Raw genomic sequence first — 19728 nt, forward strand, 5'->3', positions numbered from 1 at the left:
CTGCTGATGGAGACAATTCCAGGAGGATGGGAAGCTACAAGACAGTTGTTCCCAGCCAGCCAATGGAGTGGATCTTACTACTGCATCTCACCGCTCTTTCTCGTGCAGTCAAGTGGAATGGAATTGTCATTTGACAAAAGGGAAGTTTCCCCAGATCAAATCCTGGGTGTTGCAGTTTGATGCTGAGAAGCCTTTGTTAAAGATCTTCCCCCAGAGAACGACAGTTCCCAGGATTCCCTGGGATAGATGGAGGATTGTAAAAGTGTGTGGACATAATTGATCTAGGGCAAAACTCAGGAAGGTTCCCAATGAGATACTGCACAGGCGCAGAATCCCATAGTGTGACTCACATAGACCATGGAGAACTACAATTCCCAAGATTCCCTGCGATAGATGGATGATGGTAAAGTTTGTAGACATATTGTGTTTTCCAGTCCTTGAAGCTATGTTAAACATGATCTTTAAACAAGGTTTTTGTTTCAGTTTTTAAACTATTATTTTTTGCATATATGCCTTTGGATACTGTGCTGTAACTGTTCCCTTATGGGATATGTATTCTTTAAAGCAACTAGTGGGAACTCACCACTGGATGTAAAAGGGTGGGTGGTATCTGGATCCTCAAGGTCTGCAGTGTGTAATGTTAAAGGTTCCCTGTGTGTGAAAAAGAGCAAAGCTGCCATTCCATTGTTCACAAACCATGCAGAAGACTAGAGAGCATTAACACTACTCCATAAGATATAAGGGTGTAGAACTGCTTTGCAACTGAGCAATTTCATACGAGTGCATTAAAAGTGAGCTAAGGGCCATTTTTCTGGAAACACACACTTTTACAGACATGCCATGCTGATAAAGTAACAAGTTGTTCTGGTAAGAGCTAATCTGCCTACTTTCCTCTGATTAAGTAATTGATAATTCCCATCCTCACAAGTTAGCCCACTTCAGCCTTAAACGTTCACACATCTCCCATCTTGAATTGGGGTGGATGACATCATCACAAACTATGCCATTGAGGCGTCCCTATGTGTCACTCACGTCACTCACTACAACTGTACCAAATTTGGTTCAGATCGGTTAGGCAGTCCATGTTAGCCCACTTGCACCTCAAACATTCACACATCCACCATCTTGAATCAAAGTCGATGACACCATCAAAAACTACACTATTGAGGTGTCCATCAACACAGATTGACACATAGTCCCTATGTGTTCCTACAGCTGTAGCAAATTTGGTTGAAATCGGTTAGATGGTTCACAAGTTAGCCCATGTTTGTGCCCCAAATGTTTACATATCTGCCATCTTGAATAAGGGTGGATGATATCATCACAAACTAGACTGTGGAGCTGTCCCTATGTGTCATTCACTACAACTGTACCAAATCTGGTTCAAATTGGTTAAACGGTCCACAAGTTAGATGACCCACTTGAGCCTCAAACTTTCACACGTCCGCCATCTTGAATAGGGGTGGACGACATCATCACAAACTATGCCACTGAGGCACAACTCCAGATTAACTGGAGAGTGACCAAGAAAGCATGTAATAATGCACCACAGCAAAATATGCATGCCTCCTGCTATTCAAATATGTAATGGATATTGGTAACAACAAGCTAACAAGCTGCAAGAATTCTGCATAGTGCTAGAGACTACTACAGGATTTGTGGAGTCTAGTTCAAGACAAGTAGGAAGGAGACTTCTGAGAAAGCAGCTTGAACTTCCTGAGCCTAAACACAACACTGCAACACAAACATAAGAGTTCTAGAACAGTATGTGTGTATACACCGCCCCCCCAAAAAGCCCAGATTTTAAATATATACTGCTGAAATGAAGCTAAGAGGAAAGATCACTGTTGATTCTGCTGTCTTAGTAGTGAGATATTCTTTTCCCCCCACTTGATATTTTGCCCTTGAGAAAGGAACATTGGTAAAACTTACCATGAAGGGTTCTTTCTCCTCAGTGTATGGAGGATATCCCTTTAAGTCAGGTGGTGCAGTCCAGTTGCTCCCAATATAAGACAGGGCTGAATGCAAACCAGAGGCAGTCCCATGGTGTACCAGGAGCAGGCACCTCCCAATTCCAGGACTGTGTAGCATTTTAAAGAAGGAGCTCCAAAGAGAAAACAGTCAACTTGTAAAGGATATGATCAAAGAACAATTAGCAAACATGTACAAATTAAGACAAACTATATACCTTTCACATGGCCAGGTGGCAGGGAGGAAGGCTGTGTGCTTACCTTCCCCCACAAATGATCCATTAAATGTTGCTGGGAGCGTAGATTGGGCTCCCAGACGATCCACTGCTGTGCCAGGCAGCGTGGAATTCTGGAGGCCGGGCATCGCATCCCGGCCTCCACAATGCACAGCGCACATAGTGCAGTGTATTGGGGGATTCCTCAGGTAGACGGGCACTCCAGGTGCCCATCTCTTTCTCTCCTTGGGCTGAACGCAGCCCAAGGAGACACACAATCCGGAGCCTGGGTTAATGGTACGCTGGCACTGTTAATCCAGGCTAAAAGCTGGGCTTGGTGGTGCTGCCCTGCTGGGATCGGGCCTGACAGTTCTCATGTGCAGCCTAACTCAGGCTGGGCTTCCCTAGCCTGGGTTAGGCTGAACATGAGAACAGCCTCACAGTATGAAAGATGAGAGAGGAGGTTCCCCTATGTGTCCATCCACAATTCTTGTAACCTCACCCATGAACTAGGGTGGGTTGGATAACCTCCGTTAATTGAGGAGAAAGAACCCTTCATGGTAAATTTTACCAATGTTCCTTTCTCCCTCAATGCAGGAGGGTATCCCTTTAAAATGGGATGTACCAGAGCATTGAGAAGAATGAACTACTTGCTGAAAAAACAGTGCCACCAAAGGCTCCTTGAGCGGATTGATACACATGCCAGCTTGTAACGATTGACCAAAGGAGTGATGGAACACCATGTCACTGCTCTGCATATTTCTGAGAGTGGTGCGTAAGCCGAATAAGCTGCAGAAGTTGACACACTCCTGGTTGAGTGGGCTGTGATCCTTCCAGGAGGGTGAAGAGATTGGGACTCATAGGCCATCATGATGCAGGCTTTAATCCAGCAGGAAAGTGTAGCTTTAGAAACTTGGGTACCAATTGTGGAAGGATGAAAATAGATAAAAGGAAAGTCCGATTGGCAAAATTCTTTGGTGCACCGTGACATCTTTCTATTAAGGGCACTGGCTCTATTGCCTTGATCTGTATCAGATAGTGAGGCGGGTCTCACGATCAGTGAGACCCGCTTTTGATGATACCGCAGGGAGAGTGGGCTAAGCCCGCTCTCCCCGCAGACGATTGGGGCAGTAACCCTGGGCGGCCAAATCAGCCGCCCACATGATTGCCGGCTCCGTGACGGAGCCGGCAGGGGTTGTGGTTAGCGGGGGCCGATTGGCTCCCACAAGCTCCAGCATGCTGGCGAGACCCCCGGAGCTGGCTTTTCGCCTCCCCTCCGGGGGGGGTGTCTCCTCATGAGTAGCCGTGCCGCGGAGCCACGCCGCGGCTACTCATGACCAGATAGTCCCAGTTTGCGGAGTGCTCGCTCCGCAAATCTGGGCTAAGAGGAGGGCTACCAAAGCGGGTTACCCGCTGGAGAACCACCAGGCTCACAGCCAAACCCAGTGGTTCTTACGATCGGGCTAGGCTTTCCTAGCCCGATTTTCCCCAATCGTGAGAATAGCCCCAGTGAATGGCTAGAATCATATGGTGATGTTTGACTGAGTTCTTGGATGGGGTGTTGGATGGAAGTGCTCTGGAGGCACTGAAAGGCAATCGAAGGAGAATCTCTCCCTGATCGTGGATAGAACCCACTGACCCTGAGTGGACCTTTGCCATGCTGTGAGAAAGTCGAGGAGACTTCCCTCCACTGGAAGGGAGGGGTAGTCATTGCTGATTTTGTTTCTTCTTGCTGGATCTGTTAAACTGAGAGTTGCCATGGGAATGTTTAGATTGATTTGTGGATCTGATTGATTTGTCTGTGTCTGGGATTCCAAGTGGCCTGCCAGGAGGACTTGGCTCTGTTATCCCTGGGTTGAGAGGAACAACTTCTGTTGGGACGAAAGACGTTTTGATTATTGCAGTAAGGCTTTCTATTGTCCTTTCTAATGGAAGGAATGGCTTTCTCTTTGTCCTTAGTCCCAATATGTACTGGTTCAAGAGACTCCCAAAAGGGCTTAGACCCCTTGAATGCCAATGTAACCCAACTGAGTTTGAACCTTGTATCTACATTCCAATTTTATTTTAGCCAGAGACCTCTTCTTACTGCTACATCTGATGCCAAGGCCTGGGCTGAAAATTGTAGGCTGTCCAGACTACGATCCACCATAAAGTATGCTACTTTGGCCAGTTTATTGATTCCTTGTTTGATCTTAATTTGGCTCTTGGGAAAAACTTTTAGAATTTATTTAGCTCAGAGAATAGAAGCCCTGGCAAAAAAAATTCAAGTAGCACAGATGCCTTAAATGCTAGGGCAGAAGCCTCATGATTTATGCAAATATAACTCATTTTTATTCTCAGGTGCTCTAAGAGGCTCCTCTCCATCTTTAGTCAATACTGACCCAGAGACCAAGGAAGCTACCAAGTGCATCTACTGGAGGAATGGCCAATTTATTCATAATGTCAGCAGGTAAGTTATAGAAACACTTTGCTAATGACCCCAAGTCCTTAGAGGAGGCTGGAGCATCCTATTTCCACTGAAGAACCTCTTGAAAGAGGTTAGGAAAAGGTACGACTGGTTTAGCTTGAGAAGAGGTGGGGAAAACCTTTGGAGCCATAAAATCTGCAGGAGTAGAGTTGTTATTTACAGAGTCTGAATTAGCTGGCAATATTCTGTGAGCCTTAGACAGAAGGATCTCGAAATCCTCATGTTTAAACTGCTTAGGCGGTGGTTCATATTAATCGGGTCTTTCATCTGCAGAGCATTCGCCCTCACCCTTATTAGAAGAACGGATGGAGTCATTCTCAGAGGGGTCGGGTTCCAACTGAATTATATGTGGACTAGATGGGTTGGGGTTGTTAGACCCAGATGAGCTTGTATGGGGTCTGGCCAGCAAGGGTTATCAGAACCTGAAGGGCTTCTGTCAAGGGCTTGATTGTTGAAACTTGAGTGGACAACCTGAGGTCTGCAAGGAACTGGTCTGGATGGACCCACATTATTAGAGCCCAGCACAGCACACAAGGTCTGGAAAGGTCTGGATTGTATGGGCCAGGAATATCAGAGCCCAAACACAGTGAAACACATCCATATGTAACAGTGTGATAGGGAAGGTCAGGCATTTCTAACTGCTATACACCTAGGAATGTTTCAAGGGTCTGGAGAACTCGGGCATTAACTGTTGGAGAACCTGGCCCTAGAAGAACTGGACCTGTGCCTGGAGTGACTGGCTAGAGGCCTTGGTCTACAAAGGCCATGTTCACATATAGGAACAGGCTGATGAGCAGGGCTAGACAAAATGGAGGATTGAGAGTTTTCCCTGTGAAAAGCAGAGCGCCCCCTAGGTGATAGAGCAGGCCTTAGAGGAGCTGAGGGAGTTGTTGGCAATGCAGCTGGGTTGGAGAGGAAATTACTCTGCCCCGAGGCAGGGGCTGCTAAGCAATAAAGCCCCGCTTTCAAAACACTGCCATCACTAAGTCCCTGATTCAGGCAGTCAGATCTGGAGAAAGCCCCATGCAGGGGGAGAGGGCAGGGGAATAATCCTGAGGCAGGGGGCAGGTACACTGAGGGCTGATTGGAGGGCACAGAGGGGACAGCGTTGTTACTCACAATATGGTGGGAGGGTAATGTGTTGATGTGCTCATCACCTCGAGGGACCATCGTCCAGAGAGCCCTCATTGACCGGGAAGCCCTCAAGGCCCCTATCAGTTTCAGCCTCCAATGGGCTTTCGGCTGGAGGCGAGGGCCAAAGGAGGAGCGTGCCTGGGTTGGTGATGTCTCCTTCGGGGGCGCCAAGACTTAAAGCCTATGGTTGGGCTGGCTGGGCAGCCCCAGACAAAACCTCTCCTTCCTCTTGCTGCGAGCTGCCTGCTGGAGCACATCTAGGGCTTGAGTTGCACCTGCAATCTGATACCAGGCTAGGGAACACAGGTCTTCTCAGAGCAGATTTCCTCTTCCTAGGCTTTTCAACCATGATGGAGGATCCAGTGCACATTCTAGCGTGACTCCTTTCCTTTCCGAGCCCCTTGATGAGAGTGAGGGGTCTTCTGATAAAGAAGCAGCCTGGTCAGAATGCTCCATGGATGAGGAGAGGGAGAGAGGAAAGAGTGAGAAGAGACGGCAGAGAACAGGAAGATAAGATCAAAAAGGTTGGTTTGTTTGTTTTTAAAGGGAACAAAATGAGAGAGAAAAGAATGAGAAATGGGAGAAAATGGTGGAGCTCTTCCAAAGCCCTGCTTTGAGGAGCTAGACAGGACTGGAACTGGGAGGTGCCTGTTCCTGGTGCAGCATGGGACTGCCTCTGATTTGCATTTAGCCCTGTCTATAGAGAGCAACTGGACTACACAAACTGTCTTAAAGAGATACCCTCCTACACTGAGGGAGAAAAATATGTGCATTAGTAACTAGTGGTGATGATGTCAGGTGACTCAAAGCCACCAAGGAATTGTTCTCACCTGCAGAAAGGGTTTTGCCCCATAGTGGCATCAGAAGGTAAATCTCTGACTGCCGCCTCCCTGTGTTGAAAGACAAAATAGCATTACAGCTGCCAAGGAAATTCATAGAAGAATGCCAGGTGCTAACTGAGCAAAGAGGCACCTTTCAAAATGATGCGATTCTCTTATATTTAGCAGGGGGAGAGCAACTGCCCCTATCCGGCCCCAGCACAGCATCCCCCCCCAGAGGCTGTTGCTTATGTTTACCTTATGTTTCTTTTTAGATTGTGAGCTCTTTGGAGATAGGGAGCCATCTTATTATTTATTTTTCTATGTACACTGCTTTGGAAACTTCTGTTGAAAAGCAGTATATAATAATAATAATAATAATAATTATTATTATTATTATTATTATTATTATTATTATTATTATTATTATTGAATTATTAGTAGTAAAATAAGAAGTGGTGATGTCCACGGAAAAATACACAGTCCATGGGTAGTATCTCTAGGGCATTTTGCAAACAGAAGGCAAGTTCGTACCTCCAGGAACTCACTGTGTCACATCCCATCCTGTTCTGGAGAGCCGCCATCCCTCTGGAGTGGATTATCAGGGGCTGTGAAGGCTGAGGGGGAAGTTTCTGTGTGGGAGCTTCCTTCCAGGTGTGTTAGGCTTGGATATAACTCCATGAGCTCCAGCAGTACCCCTCTTGGTGCAAAATGGAAGGGCACTCCAGAGGCCTCTGCAATGTCACCCTGAATGCTCTTTTTTGCCCCATTTTGAGCAAGTTGCTTGGGGGAGTGGTGATGGATGGGCAACAAGCAGTGTGCAAGGAGGCACTGGCCAAATTTCTATGTAACATAGAACCGCGGGTCTAATGGACCCGCAGCTCAGCTCTGCTCCCCAGCCCCGCTCTCTTGTCCAAATTTGGATGTTATGAAGAGCAGGAAGCCTGCAGTCAGGGAGAACTGGCTGTGCGGGCTTCCTTCTTGCATGAAGGAAGAAGTGTCTCACCTGCTATAAAGTTTGTGTGATCTTTTGCCAATGCATTCTCTGCTAGCAAGGTCACTGCATGGGGAAAAATGCAAATATCATATCACAGGTAATGGGGTGGGGCAGGCTAGGGATTTAAATTGAGAATCCCCCTAGTTTGAAACAATAAAGCCTCTGACAGTGACTGGCTGAACTGCTGTGATGTCAAAAAAAGGAGTACCTGGCTACCACTGGCTCAGCAGCTCTCATTGTATGGATCTCTAGCTGCCACCAACTTAGCTGCTGAGATTGTAGAGAGGAGTATCACAAACTAAAGGGCCTAAGTAGGGGTTCTCAAATTTGGGTCTCAGAGTCCAGATGTCATTGGACTACTATCATCTACTACAATGGCTGTGTACAGGAGATGATGGGAGTTATAGTCTAGCAATATCTAGGGACCCAAGTTGGAGGACCCCTATTCTAGAGAATGAAAAGGTAGAAGAAATTGGGCCTAGGAAATGAGCAGTCAGGGGTCTGAGAAGATTTCAGACCAAGATCCTAAGATAAGAGAAACAGAAGATGGAGTGATCTCAAGAGATGAGATCAGCAGAAATGGTCTGAATAGGGAAGGAAAACTGGGAGAGGGAAGAGGCAGAGAAGAGAGAAAAACATGGATCTACAGAGATGCAGAAGGCTGAAATTTTCACATTCATTTGAAATAACTAGGTGAATTTTTGCTGCAAATCTCAACTGTCTTGCTCCGCTGCCTATTTCTTTTGCCCACCCACCTCTCTTCCTGCTATGGGACAAAACTTGAGTGTAGTTTGCAAATACTAGGAATCAACACAGGATCAGCATGGGTGATGTGTACATAATCTGCACATCACAATCTGCACAAAACCTTCTAGTACTATATGAGAAGTTCCTTTTGCCCATAGATCACGCATTTCCAAAATGACACTCTCAAAACCCAGGGCTAACCAGATTGTAGTAATTTCTGAAAGTATTTTTACAGTGATTTTGTATGTCCTTACAATGTAGAGCCAGTGTCTTCCAAAACTGAGTCACTCTCGCTGTCACTGTCTCTTCTGGGGAGGATCGAAGAAGGGATTTCATCAATTGTACTCCGTAATTCCTGAAGAAGTTGCTTTAAATCTCGCAATGGGTCTTCCTTAGAAAAGCTAGTCCTGGGTGGGAACTGAATAGAAATATGGATATTGAAAGCCATAAGACATGTCCTTTGCCTTCTGATGCCTATAATGAAACACACAGTGTTTAAGGCAGGGATACTTAAATCCCCAGATGTTGTTGGACTAAAACCAGGGGTGTAGCCAGCCCGCCGGCAGCCCGTGTGCAGCCGCAGCGGGCGCCCCGCCAGCCCCGCCCCCGCGTCTGACGTCAGAAGCAGGGGCTAGCCACGCCCCGTGTCTGACGTTAGACGCGGGGGCGTGGTCTGGCCGAATGGAGCCTGGAGGCTCCATTTGGCCAAGAGAGACTCAGTTGCTCTTAAACTGCCAAAGGGGCCGTATGGCCCCTTCGGCAGTTAAACGAAGGCTGGCACTGCTTTCGCAGCACAGCCCAGGAGCGGCTCTTCCCTGCAGGGAAGAGCCGCTCCTGGGCTGTGTTGCGAAGGCAGTGCCAGTCTTTTAGCTCCTGAAGGGGCCACGCGGCCCCTTCAGGAGCTACTTAGGCTGGCGCTGCATTCTCAGCGCGCAACCAGGAGTGGCTCTTCCCTGCCTTTGCAGAGAAGAGCTGCTCCTGGCTGGTGCTGCGAACGCAGCGCCAGCCTTTGTTTAGCTCCCGAAGGGGCCACACGGCCCCCGCTTGGGAGCTAAACTAGCCTCCCTGCGTCTGATGTCAGATGTGGGGGGGGGGGGTGTCGGGGCTGCTCTCGCGGCCCCTGATTGGTCAGCGGCCTGGGTTCTTTGAACCTGTTGGCCCAATGGTGGCTCCGCCCCTAACTACAACTCCCATCATCTCAGTCCAGTTTGAGTTAAGCCATTTCCTAATGAACAGAGCTTCAAGTTTCAGCTGGCCTGCTATCACTTGACCTCCACTCTGTTGCAAATCAGTACCTAATCTGTGGGTTTGCCAAGTCTGAACAGTCAGGGTTCTATTTGCTGCACCACTCCCTTCAGTAGGAACCATGACTCAGTGGCAGAGTGGAAGGCCCTAGAAAATGCATTAACAGATTTCATAATCTGCAGAGTTGGTCTTTCATTTAGCAGTAGGAGACAGCAATTAGATAGTAAAGTCTGGAGGTGGCAGAACCTGTAGTTCTTCGACATGGTCTCTGTCTTGTACACAAATGGGCGCATCACAAGCAAGCACCCAAGGAAGAAAAACAGAGACAAGTGGTAAACAAACAGGAATAGCTTTATTTTAGGACCAGCAGAATTAACTGAAAATAGACTGCAGGACACTCCTGCCAAATACAGCATCATTACGTGCTCTAATATCAATAGCATAATGTTGTATAAACGAATGGGGTGAAGCCCAAGTAGCTGCCTGACAAATAGTGTCCAACAGGACTGCCTGATCAAAGGCCACAGAGGCCGCCACAGACCTAACAGAATGAGCCTTTACAGTAGAAGGCAACTGTTTATGTGCCAACTGGTAACACAACTCAATAGTGGAGACTATCCACTGGACAAGGACTGGGCAGATACCCTTTCGAGGCTCATCATACAGGACAAACAAGGAGGGACACTTCCTCCATTCAGCAGATCTCTGCACTGAAAAGGACAGAGCCCTACGCACATCCAAATGGTATAACCATCTCTCCGCATCCGATGAAGGATTTGGAAAGAACACAGGTAACGTGAGTGGGGATGAATGGTGAAACATGGACACTACTTTAGGCAGGAACTTGACATCCATCCTGAGTACAACATTGTCCTTATGGAACTGCAGGTATGGTTGGTCAGCCCACAAGGCCCGCAACTCACTAACCCTCCTGGCGGAGGTAACTGCCACCAAAAAGGTGACCTTCCAAGTCAGCAGACGAGGGTCAATATAAGCCAGAGGCTCAAAGGGTGGTCAGAGAAGACCAGCCAGGATCACAGTCAGATCCCAGGACAGGGCCATAATAGTCATCTGGGTCATCTGGGTACAAGTGTGTCAGTCCCTTCAGGAAACTTTTAACCCCCTGGGTCCTTCAACCAGGAGGCCCGGTCCGAGGGGGAACATGCCACAATGGCAGCCAAATATACCTTAACAGAAGCAAGTTACAACCCAGACTCTTTAAGAGAGAGATGGTAGTTACAGATGTCTTGAATAGACGGATTGTCCACATCAAACCCCTGTAGGCCAGCAAAGGACCTGAACTATGTCCACTTGAGGTCATAGGACTTTCTAGTGGACGGCTTCCTAGCCGCCACCAACACCTCTTGCAGCTTCAGGGGGAAGTCGGGAGGACACGCCAAGCGGTCAAGTAGAGGGACCAAATGTCCGGGTGCAACATCCTTCCCTGTTCCTGGGATAACAGGTCCGTCTGAACAGGGAGAGTCCTCCAGTCCAGAGGACTCTACAGGGCAATCAGGATTGCCCTGGCCCGATCCATTCTCAATTTGTTCAGAACTCTGGGAATGAGAGGGAATGGGGGAAACATATACAGGAGCTGGCCCATCCAGGACCGAACAAATGCATCCCCTACAGACCTCTCACTCAACCCCCCTGGAGCAATACAGGGGGCACTGAATATTGTTCTGCGAGGCAAACATATCCAGAGTTGGAACTCCTCAGTCTGTAAAGATGTCCCTCAAAACACCCCAATGCAGCATCCACTCGTGGGAGACCACAGTTAGTCTACTCAGAGCATAGGCCTGGACATTCAGGACACCCTGAATATGCACCACCTGTGGTGACACTCCGTTGTCCAGGCACCAGTACCATAGGTCCAGGGCCAGCAACAGAAGGGGCAGAAACCCTTTGAGCGCATTGTAAATCGCCAACAGCTCCAAATAGTTGATGTGATGACTCCGTTCTGCCGGAGACCAGTGGCCACTCAGACAAAGACTGTCCAGGTGGGCACCCAACTGAGGTCTGACGCGTCCATTGTCACTACTCGGGAGTGAGGTGGCATTTGGAAAGGGGCACCAATGCTTAGGTGCCAGACACTCGTGCATCACTAAGCTGTCTCCCGCACTGGAGGAGGGGGCGAACGCCAGAGATGACCTGGATCCTGAAGAGGATCGAACACGTCCAAGAACCAGCGCTGAATGACTCGCATCCGAAGACGTGCATGAGGCAGTACATAAATGCTGGATGCCATGTGGCCCAACAGGCGCTGGACGGAGAGCATAGTTTGCGGGTCTCTGGCGAAGAAGGTGACCACCAGTCTCTGAAGAGTCACAATGTGGGCCTCGGGAAGGAAGACCTTTTCCAGACTCGTGTTGAAAATCAGTCCGATGAACTGAATCCGCCGGGTAGGTTCCAAATGGGACTTTTTGAAATTTATTTGGAACCCCAAGCCCTGGAGGGTATCGACAACAAATCCCAGGGCATCCTGAGTTGCCTGCAGAGTACTTGCCGCGATCAACCAATCGCCGAGATACGGCAGGATTTGCAGGCCACGCTCTTGCAGGAATGCCACCACTGGCGCCAGGCACTTCATGAATACACAAGGCACCGTGGTAAGGCCAAACGGCAATGCCTTGAATTGATAGGTGATTCCACCTATCTGAAACCTCAGGAAGCACTGGTGTTGGGGCCTTACGGACACATGGTAATACACATCCTTTAGGTCCAATGAGACCATCCACAGGTCCCTGTGGAGGATGGCCATGATGTTTGGTACCAACAGTATCTGAACCGTTTGTAGATGAGATGTCGTTCAGAGCCCTTAAGTCCGAGATAAGGCGCTGACCCCCGTCTGGTTTCGGTACCAGGAAGTAGAACCCCGGACTGCTCAGGTTCGACACAACCTCTATAGCATCCTTCCTAGAAGAGTGGTGACCTCTTGATCCAATTCTGGAGTTTGAGGGGTCACCACAGTTCTGGATATCGGACACAACTCTTGAAATTCCAGGGAATAGTCCAGATGTACTACTATCAGGACCCACTCATCTGTGGTCACCCTTTCCCAAGTGCCTGCGAAGGGGCTCAGGCGAATCCCAAAGCGCCTCAAGTCATTGTTTCTTAGGCGGGGCACTTGTGCGGGGCTTCAGGAAAGACTGCTTACTGGGCTGGCCGCCCAACTTGAACTTGGCAGGGAACTTGTTGGCCCGAAAGGACCATTCCGAGAAAGGATGACGGTACGCCTGGGATTTTTGAACCTGATGAGGTGACCACACGGGAGTCTTCTGCATCTTAGGTGACTGAGAAGTGTATGACATGGAATGTGCTGTGTTCCTTAACTTTTGCATCTTCTAGAGTGTATCATCGGTCTGCTCCGAGAATAGGTTCAAGCCCTCAAAAGGCAAGTCCTCCACCCTGGTGTGAGCCTCAAAATGCAGGCCGGAACACCACACCCAGGCATGGCGTGGTGATGCCACCGATGTAGCCATGACCTTGGCTACACACTCTATGGAGTGTCGGGCATAGTACAGCTCCTGTTTGGACACTTGAACCGCCTTTCGAAGAAAGGACTTCGCAGCGTCCCGATTATCCTGAGGATGAAGATCCAAGATGGGACTCACCTTCTCCCACAAAAAGTGGTTATACCGCGCATTGCAGGCCTGGTAATTGGCCACTCTGGAGTGTAAGGCCACAGCAGAATAAAGTCTTCTCCCAAAGGAGTCCAATTTTTTGCCTTCTTTATCGAATAAATAAATAAATAAATTTATCGCTCAGGGCAGATTGACCGTGCCCCCGATAATGCTGCAGAGAGGACTCCACCACGACAGAACTGGGGACCGGATGACTCTTCAAAAAGGCCATGTCTTCTTGAAACTGAACCCTGTAAAAGTTTTCAAGGTGCCAATTAGGCAGAGAAAGCATATTAGATCTTTTCCAATGTGCTTTCACCACCTTCAATAGCACAGGGTTAAACGGCAAAGCCGCTGGGACCTTGGCTTCAGAATCAATTAGGCTAAACAGCGGGTCGAATTCACCCTCTTGTGGGTTACCCAAGTTCACCCCCAAAGTGGAATACGAGTCACATAGGCAGTATAGAGTTTCAGGTCCTCCGAGGGGGATACTAGCTTTGATTCCGAGTGGATATTGAGGGACGCCGATCCCAGGGAAACTTCCTCTGAATCTGGGGAGCTGTCCTCACTATCCGACACGGGTTGCAAAGGAAGAGACAGCTCCTGGGTCACAGGGGTTGAGCCCGGGCAGGGGGAAGAGGCGCCGAGACCAGAACCAACTTGCAGTGCTCTATCGATGTGAATAAAGTCAGTGCTTCACAATCCCCTCGATCCCGAGGGGAACGATGTGGAAAGCGGGAACATGGGCGAACTGCTGAGTGAGAAGGAGGGGCCCTCTCCGGCCTAGGAATCAAGAACTGACCGTAAGCGCGGTCCTCCAAACAGCGTGGTCCATAGCATGGTCTGGCATAGCCTGCATAATCCAACATGCTGTCTGATCAGTATAGGTCATACAAACCGGAGTCCAGACATCAAGAGTTATACGTATGCTCAGCGTTCAAAGGGGAGCGATAGTCCAAAGTGCAGTACTGATCCTAACAACCCCCGGAAACATCCTGGTGGTACGACAAGAGGCGATCTTCTTGATATCAACGCGGAGGGGATCAATGGTGCGGCAGCCACGAAGAGTGATCTTCAAACTTAGGTGGGGAATATGCGTCCTCTCCCAAAGAATCGCCGTCCTGATCCCCTTCTGTCGCTGGATCCAAGGCTTCAGATGGTTTGGGGGAAACAGACCGCACTTGCCTCGTAGGCTTTTGTGGCTGATCCTGCTGGACGACCCTAGCCTTCTTATGGGCTGAAGCCAAGGAAGCCGAAGCACCCGACGCTTTCCTCTTCAGAGGGGGAGGCTGCTCCAGGTCCGTCGACGAACGCTTGCTCACCTTAGACCACTTCTTCTTCGCTTTCAGCTGTGTTTCCAATGAGACTGGCGAAGTCTGAGAAGTCACCTGCGGCTCATAAGAAGGGAGCTCCTCCGAGTGCACCCTGTCCTCCGACGCCGAAGTCATGTGAGCGTCTGAGACCGCTGGTCCCGGTACCAGGATCGAAGGTTCGATTCCTCCAGCAGAGGCAGCTGGTCGGTCCGCCGATACCAAGGCAGCCATTCCGAAGGACCATTTAAGTTGTAAGGCTTCCGAAGAACAGAGAGCCAAATCCCACAGGGCTGCGCGCAAGCGAGAGAACCTGCTTAGTAAACTTCTGGCAATGCGAGCAGGTCTCAACTACATGGGACTCCCCTAAGCACAGGAGGCACTCAGAGTGCGTGTCTGGGGAGGGGAGCTTAGCTCCACAAGTAATGCATTTCTTGAAGTTCTTTGTACCCAGCATGCACGCTGAAGGCCGGCCGGCCAACACGCTCCGTCCCAGCCGGGAACGGAGCTCGAGGGAAGATCCAAGGAAAATAAAACACAATGCAAAAAAACCCACCACTGCATGAATTGAAAAATAAAAATAAAAAGAGAAAAAACAGGAGAAAAAAACAACCAGGATAGGCCTAATCCAACAGATTGTAGAGCTGAAAGACTCACAATGTTCACTGAAGTGCGGACGAAGAAAGACTGAGGGGATGAGGAGTGGCGCAGCCGTATATAGCAGCTCGGGGCAGGGTTACAGCCAAAAGCAGGAGAAATTGAGCTTGTTAGATTCCGACGTGGTCTCTGGGCAGGCACATAGCTCATTTGTGCAGAAGACAGATACCACGTCAAAGAAAAGTGTACCATTTCAGACTGCAGGTAGGGGAATCAGACAGCATGATGTGCTCCCCAAGGTATTGCTTTAATTATTGTTGAAATCAATCTCACTGATATTTCTGTACAAATAATGGATGGCGAGTATTTTTTAAAAAAGGGCCTACCAATTCAACAATACAATTTTTCCTTTGATTTATCAGATGAAAAACCAAATCATGACTAGTGAATACGGGAATAAAATGGACTTGATTCAAATATTGCAGGTCCTTTCATAAAAGAGGGATGGTTCCTAAATGTCATCAGTACCTACTTAATGCATAGATGTCTGTTGTTGAACCCTGTAACTGTCCTGTAGCAATGTTTTGAGGTCTAGATCAGATACTTACACTAGAGGTGTGATGGCCTGCAAAGGCTTGTGATGCTGGAGCGCTGGATGAGTGGGAGTGAGGCATGGATGAATGGCGTGGCTTCACCGAAGAGCCCAGTGTATATCCTGGCCCCTGCAGCTCCTGCGGAAGAGGGAACTTATGAGCTGGTGGAATACAGACTGTATTCCTACAGACTGCATTCTTGGCAAACAATCTAGAATCGGAGGTGGCTGGAGAGGGGGTAGACTTAAATACAGACCCTGAATCTAAAATGTAGTAATGACTCAGTAGTAATGACAGGCCACCTAAGAAAGACATATGACCAGGTTCTAGGCATTTCAACAACCTGGTTTCCAATTCTGTCCCCATATTGGCTCATGCAACAATATTATAGGACTTAGTAACATCAGCCAAAGCATAAGGGCCTCATTCATTCGCTCACTCTCCTGGTCGATCACCTGCCAGCTCTGACCTTCGACTGTCTACACAAGACAAACAGGTCGAATTCTACACAAAAGGGGTATCTCAACACAAATCTATTATATTCTGAAGAGTTTGTGTGAAATAAAGCCATAGTTCCCGATGACCTACAGATACCAAATTTCGCATGAATACTCCTGCCACTTACATTAGCTGAATGCACTACATTTTACCATGTAATATACTTGGGGACACATTTAAATCTGGGGGTTGTTTTAGAAAGCAGAAATTCTGAATTAATCATCATATTTTAGCTGTTATTGTTCTCAATCGATTTTTAACACTCAATCAGATCAATAATTCCAAAATGACACCAGGTCCAAGAAAAGCAGAAGATGTTTCTCAGATTCAAATTTACCATATAAATAAAATGAATAATGTTTGAAGTTGAAATCCAACACATTTCAAACTGTTCTTTTACTTCCCTTTTGCAAGCACATTAATAAAAAATTCTATTACATATATTTAATTTCTTGAACCTGCCTAGAGGTGTAATCTATGCAAAGGGACTTTGTCTGCTCAATGATGGGCCTCACCTACTAGTCTGACATTAAAATGGCAACATTCAGTAGCCACTGGGAGCTATTTCAGTCTCCTGCATCTTCGTAGGGGTTATTAAGGCTATTAATCTAGGCTGCAATCCTGCTCCACTGAAATCAATGCAAGTTTTGTTTTCAAAGGGTTGTAGTACCATTTTTTTTAGCCTACTTGCAAGGGAAAGAGGGCTTATAAGATCATCTTGTTGTATGTGTGACTGTGTCCCCCTCTAATAACGTTTGCATTTACAGTAAGATATAAATCAAATTGAAAACTGCCCAAAGACACAGGTTTGGGGCAGTATAGAAATATGTTAAGTAAGTAAATAAATAAATAATAAATTTACAGCACATGGAAAGAGATCCTGGCTAAGAATCAGTTAAAGAAGCAGAAAATAGGCTCCATAAATTCTACTCAGAACTACTTGTTCTCTAAATGAAGGCAATTTTCTCCATTTGTGAGGTACATAAAATCCTGAAAATGATATACAGGAGACCCTTGTTATCCAAGGTTTCATAGATCACGGTTTCATTTATCTGCGGAAGGTACTTAGAGACCCAGTTTCTTTATGCATGGCTGGAAATGCAATTTTTGCCTATCCATGGATCCTGAGCGGCCAGAAATGACTTCTGATGTCATTTTTGGCCACCATTTTGAAGCACAGACCCATTTTGTGGCTCTTTTTTTGTTTAAGTTTGGTTTTTTTTAAAGATGAAAAATAAGAGGATTTGGGGGGCAATCTTGGAGACCTGGAGCTTTCCCACACAGGGCTTCCAACTCTTGGAATATCTGATGAGGAAAGCCACTTTGAATGAAACTCGCAGTATTAGGGAAGCAGCCCCTCCCCTCTCTACTGAGAGTTTTTCCGTCTGTTCACACAGAGCTTGCTTCTGTAATTTCCTTGTGGCCAATGACTTCTTAGAGGAGGCGGGATGCCACGCCTCCCTTCCCCCCAAGGGTTTAGTAATTAAAACACCCTCTGTGATCTGGCTCTGTTGGAAGTCCACACACACACACACACACACACACACACACACACACACACACACACTTCTGCTTAATTGGTTTGTGGCTCAGACTGCCTGTTAGCCATCAGTCTTGGTTTTCTATTCTGCTAAGCCCCACTGCCACAACCCCAACCCACACAAGGGCACACACACAAAAGTCCCCGTGTCAGCCCTCCTCCAGCATTGCCTCTGCTTTTGCAGCCCCACCCCAGCTTGGATGGCATGCAAAGAAATGCTCATTTCTGCAAAAGACTGCCAATCCTCCTCTTAGATCTCCCCACTCCAAAAGCATTCAAAGAGCAAAAAGCCTGAAAACTGGGTTTTCAACTCACTGCCTCAGGGTTGAAGGCAAGGCAGCGTGGTGTAGTGGTTAGAGTGCTGGACTAGGACCAGAGAGACCTGAGTTCAAATCCCCATTCAGCCATGATACTAGCTAGGTGACTCTGGGCCAGTCACTTCTCTCTCAGCCTAACCTACTTCACAGGGTTGGTTGTGAGGAGAAACCGAAGTATGTAGTACACCGCTCTGGGCTCCTTGGAGGAAGAGCGGTATATAAATGTAATAAAATAAAATAAGTTAGGCAGCTTTGTTTTTGCATCCCATAGGCATGACTTGCTCTTATAATATAAAAGTAATGACTGATATCAGCAAAGGGAACTTTGCTGAAAAACAGTATTTTTAAAACTCGGATATAAACCAGGATGAGGTGAAATCCAGAAGGAAAAGCTCGATTTGTATGTGAGGTGCTTCCCAAGACATAAAATTGACCTCTGAGGGAATCTCGACATATGTCCAGGTTTTAAAAATGCTGGTTTTAAGCTACTTTTCTGAAAATGCCAGGGCACTAACGTAAAATAATTAGCATGATAAGAGGCATGCTCTCTTCAGAAATGCAAATCTATCTCTGCAGGAGCTCTCTCTCTCACTCCCCACCTCCTACTGGCTAGCAGGAAAACAGAGAGCATGCCATGTGGACGTTTCAAAAGAAAACTGAGAGCAGAAGGGAGGGGCTGCTTCCCTCAATGCCACAAGTGCACTTCAAAGTGGCTTTGCTCAACGTTTACCCCGAAGCCAAGGACAAACAAATGGAGGTACTTTTTCACACAATGCATAATCAACTTGTGGAATTCTCTGCCACAAGATGTGGTGACAGTCAAGCACCTGGACGGCTTTAAGAGGGGTTTGGATAACTTCATGGAGAAGTCTATCAATGGCTACTAGTCGTAGGGCTATAGGCCACCTCCAGCCTCAAAGGCAGGATGCCTCTGAATACCAGTTGCAGGGGAGTAATAGCAGGAGAGAGGGCATGTACATACCTCTTGCCTGTGGGCTCCAAGTGGCATCTGGTGGGCCACTGTGTGAAACAGGATGCTGGACTAGATGGGCCTTGGGCCTGATCCAGCAGGGCTGTTCTTATGTTCTTAAGTGCGAATAACTCCCTGGAGAACAATGTACTATGTTTTTCTACCCTTATTTTTGCTCCCTTTCTGCATTTCTGACTTTTTAAAAAAAGAATAAGGAACCTAACCCCTGTATTCCCATGGGGTAAGGTTTATTTATTTGTGATTTCCACATTTGCGCGAATTGGCAGGAATGGAACCCCCGCAAATAAAGATGACCTTCTGTTCAACATCAGACCGAAGAACTTTTTAAAAAGAAGTGCTCTGATTATGGAGAAGGAGTAGGAGGAATGGGACAATGGTGAGATGAGCGACTGCTGCAAAACACACACCTACACAGAGATAAGTTACATTGTAGGAAGGTTAGAATCAGTTTTAGGATCACTAATTGCATAGGTAACAAACCTAGAAGCGGAAGCTCTGTGGTAGGATGTAATATAGTGTCGATTCTAGATCCTACTTCAGGTAAGTTCTGGGACAAATAGTGCAATGATTTCCCACTATGGACATGAAGGAAAGGAAAGATTGTGCCATTGAGTCGGTGTCGACTCCTGGCGACCACTGAGTCATATGGCATGACTTCATACCAAG

General features: G+C 47.5%; 1 protein-coding gene across 11 annotated transcripts in view; it reads right to left on the reverse strand.

Moving 5' to 3' along the window:
- Positions 1-19728, reverse strand: part of CCDC158 (coiled-coil domain containing 158) — an 89873-nt gene that overhangs the window by 23930 nt on the left and 46215 nt on the right. For 9 of the 11 annotated variants that reach the window (XM_053255414.1, XM_053255411.1, XM_053255409.1 and 6 more), the window contains 5 exons: positions 15732-15854; positions 8603-8766; positions 7611-7664; positions 6617-6676; positions 584-651 (listed from right to left, as the gene is read on the reverse strand). In XM_053255414.1, the coding sequence (XP_053111389.1) occupies positions 584-651; positions 6617-6676; positions 7611-7664; positions 8603-8766; positions 15732-15854 (469 nt within the window). The remainder of the gene's footprint in view (positions 1-583; positions 652-6616; positions 6677-7610; positions 7665-8602; positions 8767-15731; positions 15855-19728) is intronic. The other 2 variants (XM_053255412.1, XM_053255413.1) reach the window with 2 other exon arrangements.

Source organism: Hemicordylus capensis, chromosome 5 (assembly GCF_027244095.1).
Source record: "Hemicordylus capensis ecotype Gifberg chromosome 5, rHemCap1.1.pri, whole genome shotgun sequence".
Lineage (NCBI taxonomy): Eukaryota > Metazoa > Chordata > Lepidosauria > Squamata > Cordylidae > Hemicordylus > Hemicordylus capensis.